The 14,419-nt window shown below is 43.6% G+C and overlaps 1 protein-coding gene across 4 annotated transcripts in view; it reads left to right on the plus strand.

The window, feature by feature from the left end:
- Positions 1-14,419, plus strand: part of SGCA (sarcoglycan alpha) — a 102,034-nt gene that overhangs the window by 73,107 nt on the left and 14,508 nt on the right. For 3 of the 4 annotated variants that reach the window (XM_068264524.1, XM_068264522.1, XM_068264523.1), the window contains exons 7-8: positions 4,740-4,939; positions 11,441-11,467. In XM_068264524.1, the coding sequence (XP_068120625.1) occupies positions 4,740-4,939; positions 11,441-11,467 (227 nt within the window). The remainder of the gene's footprint in view (positions 1-4,739; positions 4,940-11,440; positions 11,468-14,419) is intronic. The other variant, XM_068264525.1, reaches the window with a different exon arrangement.

Genomic DNA, 14,419 nt, shown 5'->3' on the forward strand with positions numbered 1-14,419 from the left:
TTTAATTGAACAAAAAACATAACCACGAAAAAAGTCCTTTAATATTCTTAATTAACCATTAATACTTACCTGTCCCTTTAAATAAATGATCCCACGCAATATCCTCGGAAATGTTCTATCAGTTACAATGTAACAAAGTTATTACAATGTAACAACTTTGTTACATTGTAACTACGCCGCACCCGACGTCACTCACCGCCGCCGCCGCCGCCGCTTCTGCGCTGCAGGACCCGACAGAGCTCTGAGCTATAGCTCAGAGCTCTCGAAAGCATCTTTGTATTTGGGCTCCAAGGAGCCCCATTGGTCCTTAGCAGACCAATGGGGTTCCTTCTGATTTGAAGGAACCCCATTGGTCTGCTAAGGACCAATGGGGCTCCTTGGAGCCCAAATACAAAGATGCTTCTCAGAGCTCTGAGCTACATAGCTCAGAGCTCTGTCGGGTCCGTGCAGGACGCTAAGTCCCCGCCGGCTCCGCTGCCCTCCCCGCCTCTCCCACATGTCACCCACATGTCACCCACATGTGGGTGACATGTGGGTGACAGATGTGGGCGGGGTGGACAGCGGGAGCTGCGGGGACTTAGCGTCCTGCACGGACGCGTATGCGGCGGCTGAGCGGCGAGTGGCGTCGGGTGCGGCGTAGTTACAATGTAACAAAGTTGTTACATTGTAATAACTTTGTTACATTGTAACTGATAGAACATTTCCGAGGATATTGCGAGGGATCATTTATTTAAAGGGACAGGTAAGTATTAATGGTTAATTAAGAATATTAAAGGACTTTTTTCGTGGTTATGTTTTTTGTTCAATTAAAATACTTTTTCTAAGTGTCTGTGTGTTTATTTACTTTAACTCTTAAAGGAAATGGGTATGGGGTACAAGTACCTCTATACTCATTTCTCCTGGGAGGGGGGGTGGACATCTGGGGGACCCCTTTTTAAAGGGGACTCCCAGATTCCACCATGAACCTCCCCCCCAGGAAATCGCCTCCTCCACCTCCACCGCCCATCGGAGGTAGAGAAGAGCCCCTTGTCCTTGGATTGGACAAGGGCTCGGAGGGGGAGGGGAAAGCTTGGCTGCCCCTCCCCTTCCGAGACCCCCCAATCCATGGACCATGCGGGCTGGTATAGTCAGGGTGCGGAGCCCCACGCGGCCGGTGCTCCGCATTCTGGCTATCCCAGCCTGCATGGGGGACAAGGGGTTAAAGAGGTCTGGGAGGGGGGACCCCACGTCATTTTTTTTTTATATTTCCCACACTCAGAACGAAGTAAGTAAAACTCTTCCCACTTGGGGGAATCTATGAAAATAATACACTATTGTTACCTGTGCAAAAAAAACTGACATTTTCCGCATTTAAAAGACATTTTCGCCCTTGAAACTTAAAAATCGATTTTCTCAAAAACTATAAGGTCTTTTTGAAAAAAACTTCTTTCCTCTTATTCCCACTGATCCCCTTAATATACCCTGGGAATTTGGTGTTCCTAAACTTTAAGCAGGCTTTGCTATTAACCGTTAAAGTCGGCGGGTTTTTAAATGTTTACATTTTTCCTTTGAAACTTTAACATCGATTTTCTCAAAAACTATAAGGTCTTTTTGAAAAAAATTTTTTTCCTCTTATTCCTCCTGATCTCCTTAATATATTCTCCAAATTTGAGGATCTTAGCATTTAAGGGGGCTTTGCTATTAACCCTTAAAGTCGGCGGCTTTTTTATATTATACGGAGCGTTACGGTTTAACGCGAAATTACGGTAGCGTGTAATGCGAAATTACGGCATGATACGACTGTAATGCGATAATTACGCGAAAATTACGCTTACGCGAAATTTCGCGAAATCCTTCTTCATTACGATTATGTACTTACGGCCATAATCGTAATTACACTAATTACGCGAAATTTCGCAAAATCGTAATTAGGTCATTACGCTCATCTCTAGGTACAAGATACATGATCATGCGATTTGAGCTGGTTAGGTAGGTCCAGTAATACAAGTACAGGCTGTCATAGGAAAGGAGCACACCATCATGTAGAATACACTAGGGAAGGGAGAAGGTACCAGATACATGATCATGTGATTTGGGCTGGTTAGGTAGGCCCAGTAATACAAGTACAAGGCAGTCATAGGAAAGGAGCACACAATCATGTAGAATACACTAGGGAATGGAGAGGGTACAAGATACATGATCATGTGATTTGGGCTGGTTAGGTAGGTCCAGTAATACAAGTATGAGGCAGTCATAGGAAAGGAGCACACGATCATGCAGAATACACTAGGGAAGGGAGAGGGTACTAGATACATGATCATGTGATGTGGGCTGGTTAGGTAGGCCCAGTAATACAAGTATGAGGCTGTCATAGGAAAGGAGCACATGATCCTGTAGATTACACTAGGGAGTGGAGGACCCTGCCAGAGGCTTACAGTCTAAAGGGAGGGGTGGAAACACTAGGGGGGGTCTGTTAAATATTCCTTAGAGAGTTACTGTGTGGTAGGAGGTGGGTAGGCCATCATAAAGAGGTGGGTTTTGAGGGCTTGCTTAAATGTGTTGAAAGAGGGAGCAAGTCTGATGGGTGGTGGAAGGGCATTCCAGAGGGTGGGGGCAGCTCTTGAGAAATCCTGCAGGCGGGCATGGGAGTGTGAAATGCGTGGGGTGGTGAGGCGAAGGTCGTTGGAGGAACGGAGGGGGAGACCTGCTGTATACTTGTGAACAAGCTCCGAGATGTAGGTAGGGCAGGTTTTGTGCACAGATTTATACGCCAGGCATAGAATCTTGAAACTGATCCTGAAACGGATAGGGAGCCAGTGCAGGGATTCACAAAGGGGAGATGTTAGCCTGTGACTGTGCTGTAACGCCATCTAGTGGATAAAAATGTATTTGCAGCCTGGCAGATCAATAGCATTCATAAATGCAGTACGCGGAATTGGTGCTTGTATGATTATTATTATTGATTTATAAAGCGCCAACATATTCCGTGGCGCTGTACATAGTAAGAAAATAACATGGGGTACATAATAATACAGACAATAGTAGACACCGATATACAAAATTGGTAACAAAATGCAGAATCCATACAACATACAGAATACAAAATACAGAATTGGTAATGACAGCGACAAAAGTAACATGATGAATAAAAAAATAAAAAAAAAGTATAATAACAAATTCCAAAATGAAAAAGGATGAGAGAGCCCTGCCCTTGTGAGCTTACAATCTACAGGAATAGTGAGAGACAAGAGGTGGGGTAGTATGTATACAATAATCGTACCTAGAGGCAGTGTGTTTTATGACATTTAGTAGGAGTGCAACTTGCCCTTAGTTCAGTGATGGCTAACCTTGGCACTCCAGCTGTGACAAAACTACAAATCCCATCATGCCTTTGCCTCCCCGGTGTATGCATAGAGCTGTCAGAGTATTGCAATGCCTCATGGGACTTGTAGTTCCACCACAGCTGGAGTGCCAAGGTTAGCCATCACTGCCTTAGTTCAAGAGACCGGGCCTAAGGTAGAGCAAAAAGGAAAAAGTGAGTTTGTATTTTCAAACCTTGTCAATAAAATGCCCTTTAATCCCCCAGCAAGCAAGAAAACTTTTTGATAGTACTTTTTGTACTACTTTTGGTACTTTTTCAATTGCAAAATGCTGAAAAGTTATTTTAATGAGAAAGTGAAAAATTATCACTTATGAGAAAACTTAGGAGAAAAAGTCCATTGCATATGGGCCGGGGACACTTAATAGGCTGCCACTGATTAGAGACAGTAAAACATTCAACCGATTTTGTAAATGTTTAACTATAAAAGAAAAACATGGGAGATGCTTAAAAAAGTGAAGGAGTAGGAGGTTAAATATAATTGTTTATCACAGTTTATTTTCACCTCAGGTTCTCTTTAAAGCGGACCCAAAACAAACATTTTTTTTAATTCAAAATATTTAGTTGCACCACTCTGACACAGACAAAGATAAATAAACACTCCTTCAAGCCTATGAGCATTTCAGTGCATGCTTTTCACCCTTCTCTTTCCATAACTAGGGTTGTACAGGTGGCAGCCATTACTTCTGAGCTTAGTAGGAGGTTTTAGATCATGGGTGTGTTTGTCATCAGCTACCCTCCCTCACAGGGGCGTGGTCTATGTGAAATCTCACACAAGCTGAGATCACCTCCCCTGTGACTTCATCAGTAGCAGCCTGTGTTTTGTTTTTTATCTCCTCCACCAGTCTGCCGGATTCTGTCCCGGCAATATGAAAGGAAGGGAGGGGTTCCTCCAATAAATGTAAAATATGTTATATTTGTCAGCTGAAAAAAGGTTGCTATTTATTATTATAAGTTAGAAAATAGATTTTATTTCTGAAATCTTGTATGTTTAATTTGGGTCCACTTTAAAGTGTAACTGCAAGGACAGCCATGCAAGCACCTGACTGCTCATACCCTCATAGTCATCTGCAGTGTAACGATTTCAGAAATAATGTCCCCTGATCCTGGGAGCGTTGTTTTGTGACTCCTCTGAGCTGAACCGCACTTACATTAGACCTGCTATGACACACTCTCTGCTGATGCACTCATTGCTGTAAGGAGGGGTTCAGAAGCATAAACTTTAGCGAGAAGTTCTACGTTGGGCCTCGCAGAGCCATGGTCCTTGTATCTGATTTGCTCCCCCTGTTGCTATGTAATTGTTGAAAGTATTTCTGAACGCTGCTCCTGTCATAGAAGGCTGCACTGTTTTTTTCACTGTTACTTTGTGTTAATGTTGTAGGTTGATGAATCAGAGCCATCGCCCACTCCTCGAAGCTCAGAGGCCCTGGTGTTTGAAGGAGAATTTAACCCTCCTCCGGACTCTCTAGAGGAAATCAATTACCTTCCAGATTACCTCCTGACTCTCCTGCTACCCACTCTCATCGCTTTGCTGCTGTGCCTGCTGCTCACTTACATCATGTGCTGCCGCAGGGAGGGAGTGTAAGTATTCTGCTGCACCTTAACAGGTCTCTAGAGCAAGCGTGTGTGTGTGGTCCTCCCGCCCGGTCTATGACATCTCACTCCCTGACACATTACACAAGGAATAACTGGTTTTTATTAAGTTACATAGTTTGCGCTTGTGCACACGGGCAGATTCTTGGCCAATCTTTCGGAAAATCAATCATTCCAATTGATAATTCTAATTACTACTAAGAGAACAAGAAAGCAATACATACACAAAGGCTCGTCTGTCCAATCTACTGTTTCTTGACGGTCTTTTGCTCTCTTGGCAGTATATTGATCAGTCAGTTGCATATCCACATGGCCAGATATGTACAAGACCAACTCTTCCTAACACCTCATGACATGATAAAACAACCATGTATTGGTGATTTCCGACTGTTTGGCCGAAGAATTTGCTTCCAGTCAATGATCGGATTATTTGTCGATTGGAAGTAACTATTGAATGGTGTGTACCATGTCTGAAAACTGAAAAAGGCATCTAATAAAAAAAAAAATACTGTTTACAGTAATCTTTCAACCCCTATTACAACCAATGGGAGCATTGTATTCAAATATTAGCTGCAATAATTAGGATAGCACTTTTATTTAAAGGACAGCTGAACTGAGAGGTATATGGAGGCAGGCATATTTATTTCCCTTTAAACAATACCAGTTGCCTGGCAGCCCTGCTGATCTGTTTGGCTACAGTAGTGTCTGAATCTCACACCTGACAGAAGCATGCAGCTAATCTTGTCAGATCTGACAATAATGTCAGAAACAGCTGATCTGCTGCATGCTTGTTCAGGGGCTATGGCTAGAAGTATTAGAGACAGAGGATCAGCAGGACAGCCAGGCAACTGGTATTGCTTAAAAGGAAATAAACATGGCACCCTCCATATAACTCTCGCTTCAGTTGTCCTTTAACACATCATTGAGTTCTTCTTGAAGGGTGTTCAATTAGACCCATTACAAGGTGATTTGGGCCCAGAGAAAGTAGTTGTTACTTTTCGCCTCAATAGACCACAATTAAAATTAGAGCCAATGGGATGATATAGTTCAGTTATGTTTGACTTCAGTGTAGCTATGAAGCTATACTAAACATATGCCCTTATTTGGGCAATGACCTGATGGAGGGTGGAGTTCTTCCCCCATAATCCATTGCACTGCTACCATTAAATAAAATGGAGATCACTAAAGGTGCCTGTTAATGGTACAGTTTTGATGGACAATTTTATAATTCATTCAAAAATATAAATTGAAAAAAAAAAACAAAAGAAAAACCCCAGTAGTTTCTCACAATAGTGCAAAACATCTTATAGTTGATCTTCTAAAGCTGGTTTGTGGCTCCCCGGAACTTGATGATCGGATCTGTTTAGATCAAGGAGAAAATCGTACCATTGATGTATGTGATTTTTTTTTTATATATACAATACAAACAAAATCTTATTAAGAAAGCTTAATTGTTTCCAACATTAATATGTGATCTAAATTTCCATCTTGTGGGTATATATATATATATATATATATATATATATATATATATATATATATATATATATATATATACAGTGCTTCCCATAATTATTCATTCCCCTGGCAAATGTTGACTTAGTTACTTTTATTCAACCAGCAAGTAATTTTTTGATGGGAAATGACCTAGGTGTCTCCCAAAAGATAAGGTGATGTACAAGAGGCATTATTGTGGGGAAAAAAAAACCATTTCTCAGCTTTTATTTACATTTGAGCAAAAAGTGTCCAGCCCAAAATTATGCATTCCCTTCACAATCTGCTCCAGTGTGAGGGAAAATCCAAAGTTCTATACCATTCCAAATAGTCCAAGCTGCTCTAAAGCATTCCAATTAACCTGCTTAAAGAGACACTGAAGTGAAAAAAATGATGATATTATGATTTGTATGTGTAGCACAGCTAAGAAATAAAACATTAAGATCAGATACATATTGTTTCCAGTACAGGAAGAGTTGAGAAACTCCAGTTGTTATCTCTATGCAAACAAGCTATTAAGCTCTCTGTGGAGAGGGCTGTTATCTGACTTTTATTATCTCAACTGTTCCTGCACTATTTACTTTTCCACTGCTAGAGGAGAGGTCATTACTTCACAGACTGCTCTGAAAGAATCATTTTGAATGCTGAGCGTTGTGTAATCTGCACATATTATAGAATGATGCAATGTTAGAAAAAACACTATATACCTGAAAATAAAAGTATGAGAATATTTTCTTTGCTGCTAATCTTCTAGTAATTATTCATAGTACACAACCAATTCACTATATCATATTTTTATTTTCGCTTCAGTGTCTCTTTAATTGGAAACCGGTGTTTTGAAAAACAGCAGCTCTCTGCAGTTACGTGTGTGTGTGTGTGTGTGTGTGTGTGTGTGTTTTTTCATACACGCAGCTAGCACTTTGCTAGCTGCGTGTCTTACCCGATTGCCGCCGATCCGCCGCTACCCGCCGCGAAAGCCCCCCCCCCCCGCAGACCCCTTGCGCAGCCTGGCCAATCACCGCCTTGTGACGTCACGACATCAATGACATCATTCCGTTCGTCTCCATGGCGGCCGGGGAATCCCTGCAGGAAATCCAGTTCAGAACGGGATTTCCTGATAGGTATTCATGCCGGCGGCGGTCCGAAGGGTGGGAGGGAGAGAGCAGGGAGGGGGGAATCATGTAGCTAGCAATAGGCTAGCTACATGAAAACAACAAAACAATTAGGTAAAAAAAAACCTCCCGCGGCCGTGCGCTGCATGGAATCAAAACAACCAGGAGGTTAAAGGACCCCCATACCACTTCACTAGGACCCCCTATATCACTTCTCTAAATGAGTAAAAAATTGGCCCACTGGATTGGAGATGTGTGATGGATTTGTGTTTGCTGCGACAGAACATGATCAGGATTCAGTTATGCTTTGAGCTGTACTTAACCTATTAGGGCTCATTCACTCTAGTCAGTGAGGTGAAATGCATGAAAATGCATGAATAAAAAATGTGTGAATGGGTTTGTGAGCTGCTTTCATTTTCCCGCGTAAAACGCACGCTATGTGCAGCGAGTCAAAACTTCACAAAGGGCTTGATTCACAAAGCTGTGATAAGCTTAGCACGCGGGTTAGCGCGCGTACAGGCTTGGGTGAATAATAGTAAAGGTTTGCGCGCGTTAACTTCCCCATTCACTCACTAAAATATGGGTTAGCGCATGAACGGGGAAAGTTAATGCCCGCAAGCCTTGACTTTTATGTGCGCAAACCTGTTCACGCTCTAAGCATATCACGGCCATGATATAATTTATCACCGCTTTGTGAATCGAGCCCATAGTGTGGATGAGCTCTTATTAATGAGAATGAGCTCTTAGCAGCTTCAATAGAGTTATCTCGAAAGAGACAAGAGAGCCCAAAATAGTGTAATATCTACTGGCAAAGGAATTATGAAAGTAAGTAGAAATGTACTCACAAGTCTGGGTTACCTCCAAGGCAACCACTGTATAGGCAGGTGGGGGGATTAGACCTGTGTCCATTTAGGATTAAGAAGTCGCTCTCCGTAGATCAGGAGGAAAAGGGGGGGTGTCACCCCTCCACTCGGGGTGGACTTGACTGTGATATAAAACAAACAGAGGCGCCAACAGGATAAAACATACCAAAAAAACTTGAAATTGCTTAGGAGGCAGTGGTGGACTTGCCTCCCGAAAGCAGACACTAGGGGCTCGATTCACAAAGCGGTGCTAACCCAGTTAGAGACTTTAGGCATGATAACCATTGCACCATTCTGGTGAAAAGCCAGTTTAGGTGTGATAAGTTTAGGCATGATAAGTTTAGGTGTGATAAGTTTAGGCATGCTAAGTTTAGATAAGTTTAGATCGCTTGCAAAGTCCCGCACGCAAAGCAGGCCCATTAAACTTTATACGAAGTGCACCAGTCTTTGCTAGCGTAAAACTTTTGATCAGCTGTGCACTGCGGTGCTAACGCAGTTGGCGCTTAAACTTATCATGCCTAAACTTATCACACCTAAACTTATCATGCCTAAACTTATCACACCTAAACTTATCACACCTAAACTTATCATGCCTAAACTGAGTTTAGGCATGATAAAGAGCTTTTCACCAGCGTGCTAACTGTTAGCACCGCTTTGTGAATCAGGCCCCAGGTGTGATAACCATTTTTATCATGCCTAAACTCAGTTTAGGCATGATAAGTTTAGGCATGATAAGTTTAGGCATGATAAGTTTAGGTGTGATAAGTTTAGGCATGCTAAGTTTAGATAAGTTTATTACGCGCGCAAAGTCCTGCACGCAAAGCAGCGCCATTAAACTCTATGCAAAGTGCACCAGACTTTGCTAGCGCAAAACTTTTGATCAGCTGTGCACTGCGGTGCTAACCCAGTTGGTGCTTAAACTTATCACGCCTAAAAACTTATCACACCTAAACTTATCATGCCTAAACTTATCACACCTAAACTTATCACACCTAGGGCCTGATTCACAAAGCGGTGCTAACAGTTAGCACCCTGGTGAAAAGCCCTTTATCACGCCTAAACTCAGTTTAGGCATGATAAGTTTAGGTGTGATAAGTTTAGGTGTGATAAGTTTAGGCATGATAAGTTTAGGTGTGATAAGTTTAGGCATGATAAGTTTAAGCACCAACTGCGTTAGAACCGCAGTGCACAGCTGATCAAAAGTTTTGCGCTAGCAAAGTCTGGTGCACTTCGCATAGAGTTTAATGGCGCTGCTTTGCGTGCGGGACTTTGCACGCTATCTACACTTATCTAAACTTAGCATGCCTAAACTTATCACACCTAAACTTATCACACCTAAACTTATCACGCCTAAACTGGCTTTTCACCAGTGTGGTGCAAAGGTTATCATGCCTAAAGTCTTTTAGGCGTGATAACTGAGTTATCACCGCTTTGTGAATCAGGCCCCTAGGGCCTGATTCACAAAGCGGTGCTAACAGTTAGCACCGTGGTGAAAAGCCCTTTATCACGCCTAAACTCAGTTTAGGCATGATAAGTTTAGGTGTGATAAGTTTAGGTGTGATAAGTTTAGGCATGTTAAGTTTAGGTGTGATACGTTTAGGCATGATAAGTTTAAGCACCAACTGGGTTAGCATCGCAGTGCACAGCTGATCGAAAGTTTTGCGCTAGCAAAGTCTGGTGCACTTTGCATAAAGTTTAATGGCACTGCTTTGCGTGCGGGACTTTGCACGCTATCTACACTTATCTAAACTTAGCATGCCTAAACTTATCACACCTAAACTTATCACACCTAAACTTATCACGCCTAAACTGGCTTTTCACCAGCATGGTGCAATGGTTATCATGCCTAAAGTCTCTAACTGGGTTAGCACCGCTTTGTGAATCGAGCCCCTAAACTTATCATGCCTAAACTGAGTTTAGGCATGATAACGGGCTTTTCACCAGCGTGCTAACTGTTAGCACCGCTTTGTGAATCAGGCCCTAGAACTGTCAGTTTCAAAAACAGACGTACATTTATTGGTATACCCCAAAACAAAGTTGCAACGCGCTTCGGAGGTTTAACCCCGCTTCATCAGGCAATAAAACAAGGAGTATATGGCATCAATAGGTCAGACATACGCTCAGCGCCTCGTCTCGTTTGAGATAAGTGTGCTGCTTTAGACCTCAGTCAGCAGAACTTGTCGTGCTGTAAATTCTTGAAATGCTTTGATCTCTCTCTCTCTGCTAGCAGAAAATATAGAAACTGAAAGCAGAAGTCCTCTGTTATTGTCTCACCCTGCCCCCTAGTGACAAGTGGCCATGGAAACACATTAAAGTAGTATTACTGTAATTAGAAGCAAAAAAATATAAAAAGTAAAACATAAAAGAAGTGTTAAAATAAATTGGCATGGAGCACTTGCAAGCCTCCGAATAATTTGGCTTCTAAAGGGTTAAATACACCAGGGAATGCAAGCAACAAATAGCTCAGTGACCTTGCCTGCCTGTATGATTAGGGACAGGTAGGGCCTGATTCACAAAGCGGTGCTAACAGTTAGCACCCTGGTGAAAAGCCCTTTATCGTGCCTAAACTCAGTTTAGGCATGATAAGTTTAGGTGTGATAAGTTTAGGTGTGATAAGTTTAGGCATGATAAGTTTAGGTGTGATAAGTTTAGGCATGATAAGTTTAAGCACCAACTGCGTTAGCACCACAGTGCACAGCTGATCAAAAGTTTTACGCTAGCAAAGACTGGTGCACTTCGTATAAAGTTTAATGGCGCTGCTTTGCGTGCGGGACTTTGCAAGCGATCTAAACTTATTTAAACTTAGCATGCCTAAACTTATCACACCTAAACTTATCATGCCTAAACTTATCACACCTAAACTGGCTTTTCACCAGAGTGGTGCAATGGTTATCATGCCTAAAGTCTCTAACTGGGTTAGCACCGCTTTGTAAATCGAGCCCGTAGTGTAGGAGAATGAAGAAAAATGTATCATTTACTAATGAGAATGACATCCTTTTTTTTTTTCATTTATGTTTTAGAGAGAAGCGGGATTCCAATACATCTGAGTAAGTTCCAAAACTGTATGTCCCGCTGATTCATTGGGCTTGATTCACTAAGCGGTGCTAACAGTTAGCACGCTGGTGAAAAGCCCTTTATCATGCCTAAACTCAGTTTAGGCATGATAAGTTTAGGTGTGATAAGTTTAGGTGTGATAAGTTTAGGCATGATAAGTTTAGGTGTGATAAGTTTAGGCATGCTAAGTTTAAGCGCCAACTGCGTTAGCACCGCAGTGCACAGCTGATCAAAAGTTTTACGCTAGCAAAGACTGGTGCACTTTGTATAAAGTTTAATGGTGCTGCTTTGCGTGCGGGACTTTGCAAGCGATCTACACTTATCTAAACTTAGCTGTCACGGACGATTGCGGGGACGCAGGCGCGTCCTGGAACCGCCCGTGAAGAAAAGAACGATCGCACTCGATTCCTGCGTCGATTGCGCTTCAAATCGGTACAATCTGGATTTATTGTGTAGGAGGTCTGCAGTCCCTTCTTAGCAGAGGAATAGCATCACCTTAACTGCAGGATGGCTCTTTTGATATGCTAATGAGCCTAATCTGCCCTGGAGGGCCCTGGCTTCAAGCTGTGCTGATGGCCATCCATCAGGTACAAGGTGACAAGCATCCTGGCAGAAGCAATCTAGCTGGGGGGAAAGCCAGACCCACTGGCTCCCTCACTGCAGGGGAGATGACACCTAGCTGGCTGCCCCAAACTTCAAAGAAGCCTTTGCCTGGGAATAACCTCTGTCTCATAGCCATATCTATAACTTCCCAGATCTGTCATATTTCTGGGGTTCCTAAGGTGGCAGCAGTGCCAAACGTGGGGGAAGGGTAGCATGAGCCCCGGTGCTGGTTCTGAGGAAGTTTCAGAACATTCTGAGGTAAGGACTACCAGTTAGGCAGTCTCAAAATGCCCTGATGATACCGCAGGGGTCCCACCCCTCATGTCTGGTATCAGGGCGCTGGGTAAATCGAGACAGACCTGAAAATGTTAATAAATCTGCCCTGACCTGTACGGTTCTGTGAGATAGAGCCCATATATGGGTAGATATGATTTCTAGCCCCAGTACAAGGGGAGGGCTCATCTCATCTTTGAAGGGGGTGTATGGCTCCCCGCCCTCACTCCCTCCTACTGAAGCAGGGGCATAAGAATGGCTGAGGACCCAAACTCAGTGTCCTCCATTCTGAAACATCTTGAACTCATTTATGCCAGCTTGAGGATATGCTGGCATCTGCCTGGTCTGAACTCTGGACTTTGATTGAAACCAAGGACTTTACAAGTTTTCCCACTAAAGGACCTCTTTCCACCTACTAAGTATTTTTCTCCCTTCTTTTATTTTCTTACTGGTTATTACTGTCTTAACGATTGTTGATTTTAATAATTGTCTGTATATATTAATTATTTATATTGCGTGAATAAACGACTTTCTCCAAGTCATTCACTTTCCGCTACCCTACTTATCAGCACACACACAGAAGTGATCCCGTGTCTCTGAAGATACGCTACTGTTTGTTGTTGGCTAGACAGAATATCGTGTGTTTAACCGTTTTATTCGCAGGATTAGTCAGTCAGTAAATCGGGTCCACTGGCCCATACCAGTGGTGGTGGCAAATCCCATGAACCAGTGGGTGACGTTGTAATCACCCATATCTCACAGGCTCCCTTCTGAGTTGTCTGCGGCTAATTCTTAACGGTTCCTGCGCATTGACTGCGACCAGAGTTCGCACGATCTGTGCGCTGGCACCGTTTAGAAGGCTAAGTGCGGTCAGCCACGGAGGGCTCCTGTGACAGTGGTCGGCAGCGTTTGGGATCTGTGTGTGCTGATAGTATCTCAGGTAGGGCTATCGAATTAGCCCTATCGAGAAACGAACTAATTCGTTGGTAGTGACTGAGTGCAATATATTTTTCATATATACAGAGAGACTGTGTAACCAGTACCCCTCCCCTAAGTTTTCTTTTATTTGGCATGGAAATGTCCGGGAATTACAAGGTCATGGTCCTATCCGACCTGCAGAGTCTGTGCGAGGCGAGAGGCATGGACATCCGCGGCAAGAAACAGCAGGACCTGATAACGGACTTGTACCGATGGGATAGCCAGAATCTGCGGACGCTGGAGGTGTCCACTGTGGAGGACACCGGCTCATCTAACGCAAGTCGAGGGGAACCAGAGACTGAAGATCCTGTGCGTACCGAGGTTGAGCAACCCGCGGGCAATGCGGCAACAGATACGCAGGAGGCTGTCAGTGTGATCCCCGACCCCAGAACCCCTGAAAGTACTCGCCTGGAACCGGCCAGTACTGGACTGTCCAGTTATGTTGATCCAGTAATGCAGCAGGCATTGCAAAAGCTGATGGAAACTGATGTGGACAAGTACCTGCAGTACATGGCGGAGCAAAAGCGAGAGGAACGCCAATCTGCAGAGGCGCGGGAGAGACGACAGCATGAGCTGAACATGGCGAAAGTGCAGCAAGCCAGCCGGAGTTCAACGCCCAGCCTCCCTGCTGAAGGGACTGCCGCTCCAGTAAGTGCAAAATTTAAATTTGCTATTATCGAAAAAGACACTGACATTGACTTGTTTTTGAGGTCTTTTGAAAAGGCCTGCCGTCAGTATCGTCTGTCCCAAGACCAGTGGGCCAGACATCTGACACCTTTGCTGCGCTACAAAGCGCTTGATGCCTTCGCAGAATTGCCTGCGGAGAAGGATAATGATTATGCTGCTATAAAAGACGCTATCATTACTAAGTACCAGCTGACGCCAGAAGCCTATCGGAAAAAGTTCAGGGCCTGGCAGAAAAAGCCTTCTGATTCGTACCGAGATGTGGCCAGCAGCTTGCTCACCACACTCCGGCAGTGGACTCTAGGCCTCACCAAAGGGGCTTATGATGTCCTGGAGGACTTGATAGTCCTGGAACAATTTCTGAACATTTGCCCTGCTGATGTACGACAATTTGTGCTAGAACGCAA

This window comes from Hyperolius riggenbachi, chromosome 12, assembly GCF_040937935.1.
Source record: "Hyperolius riggenbachi isolate aHypRig1 chromosome 12, aHypRig1.pri, whole genome shotgun sequence".
Taxonomy (NCBI): domain Eukaryota; kingdom Metazoa; phylum Chordata; class Amphibia; order Anura; family Hyperoliidae; genus Hyperolius; species Hyperolius riggenbachi.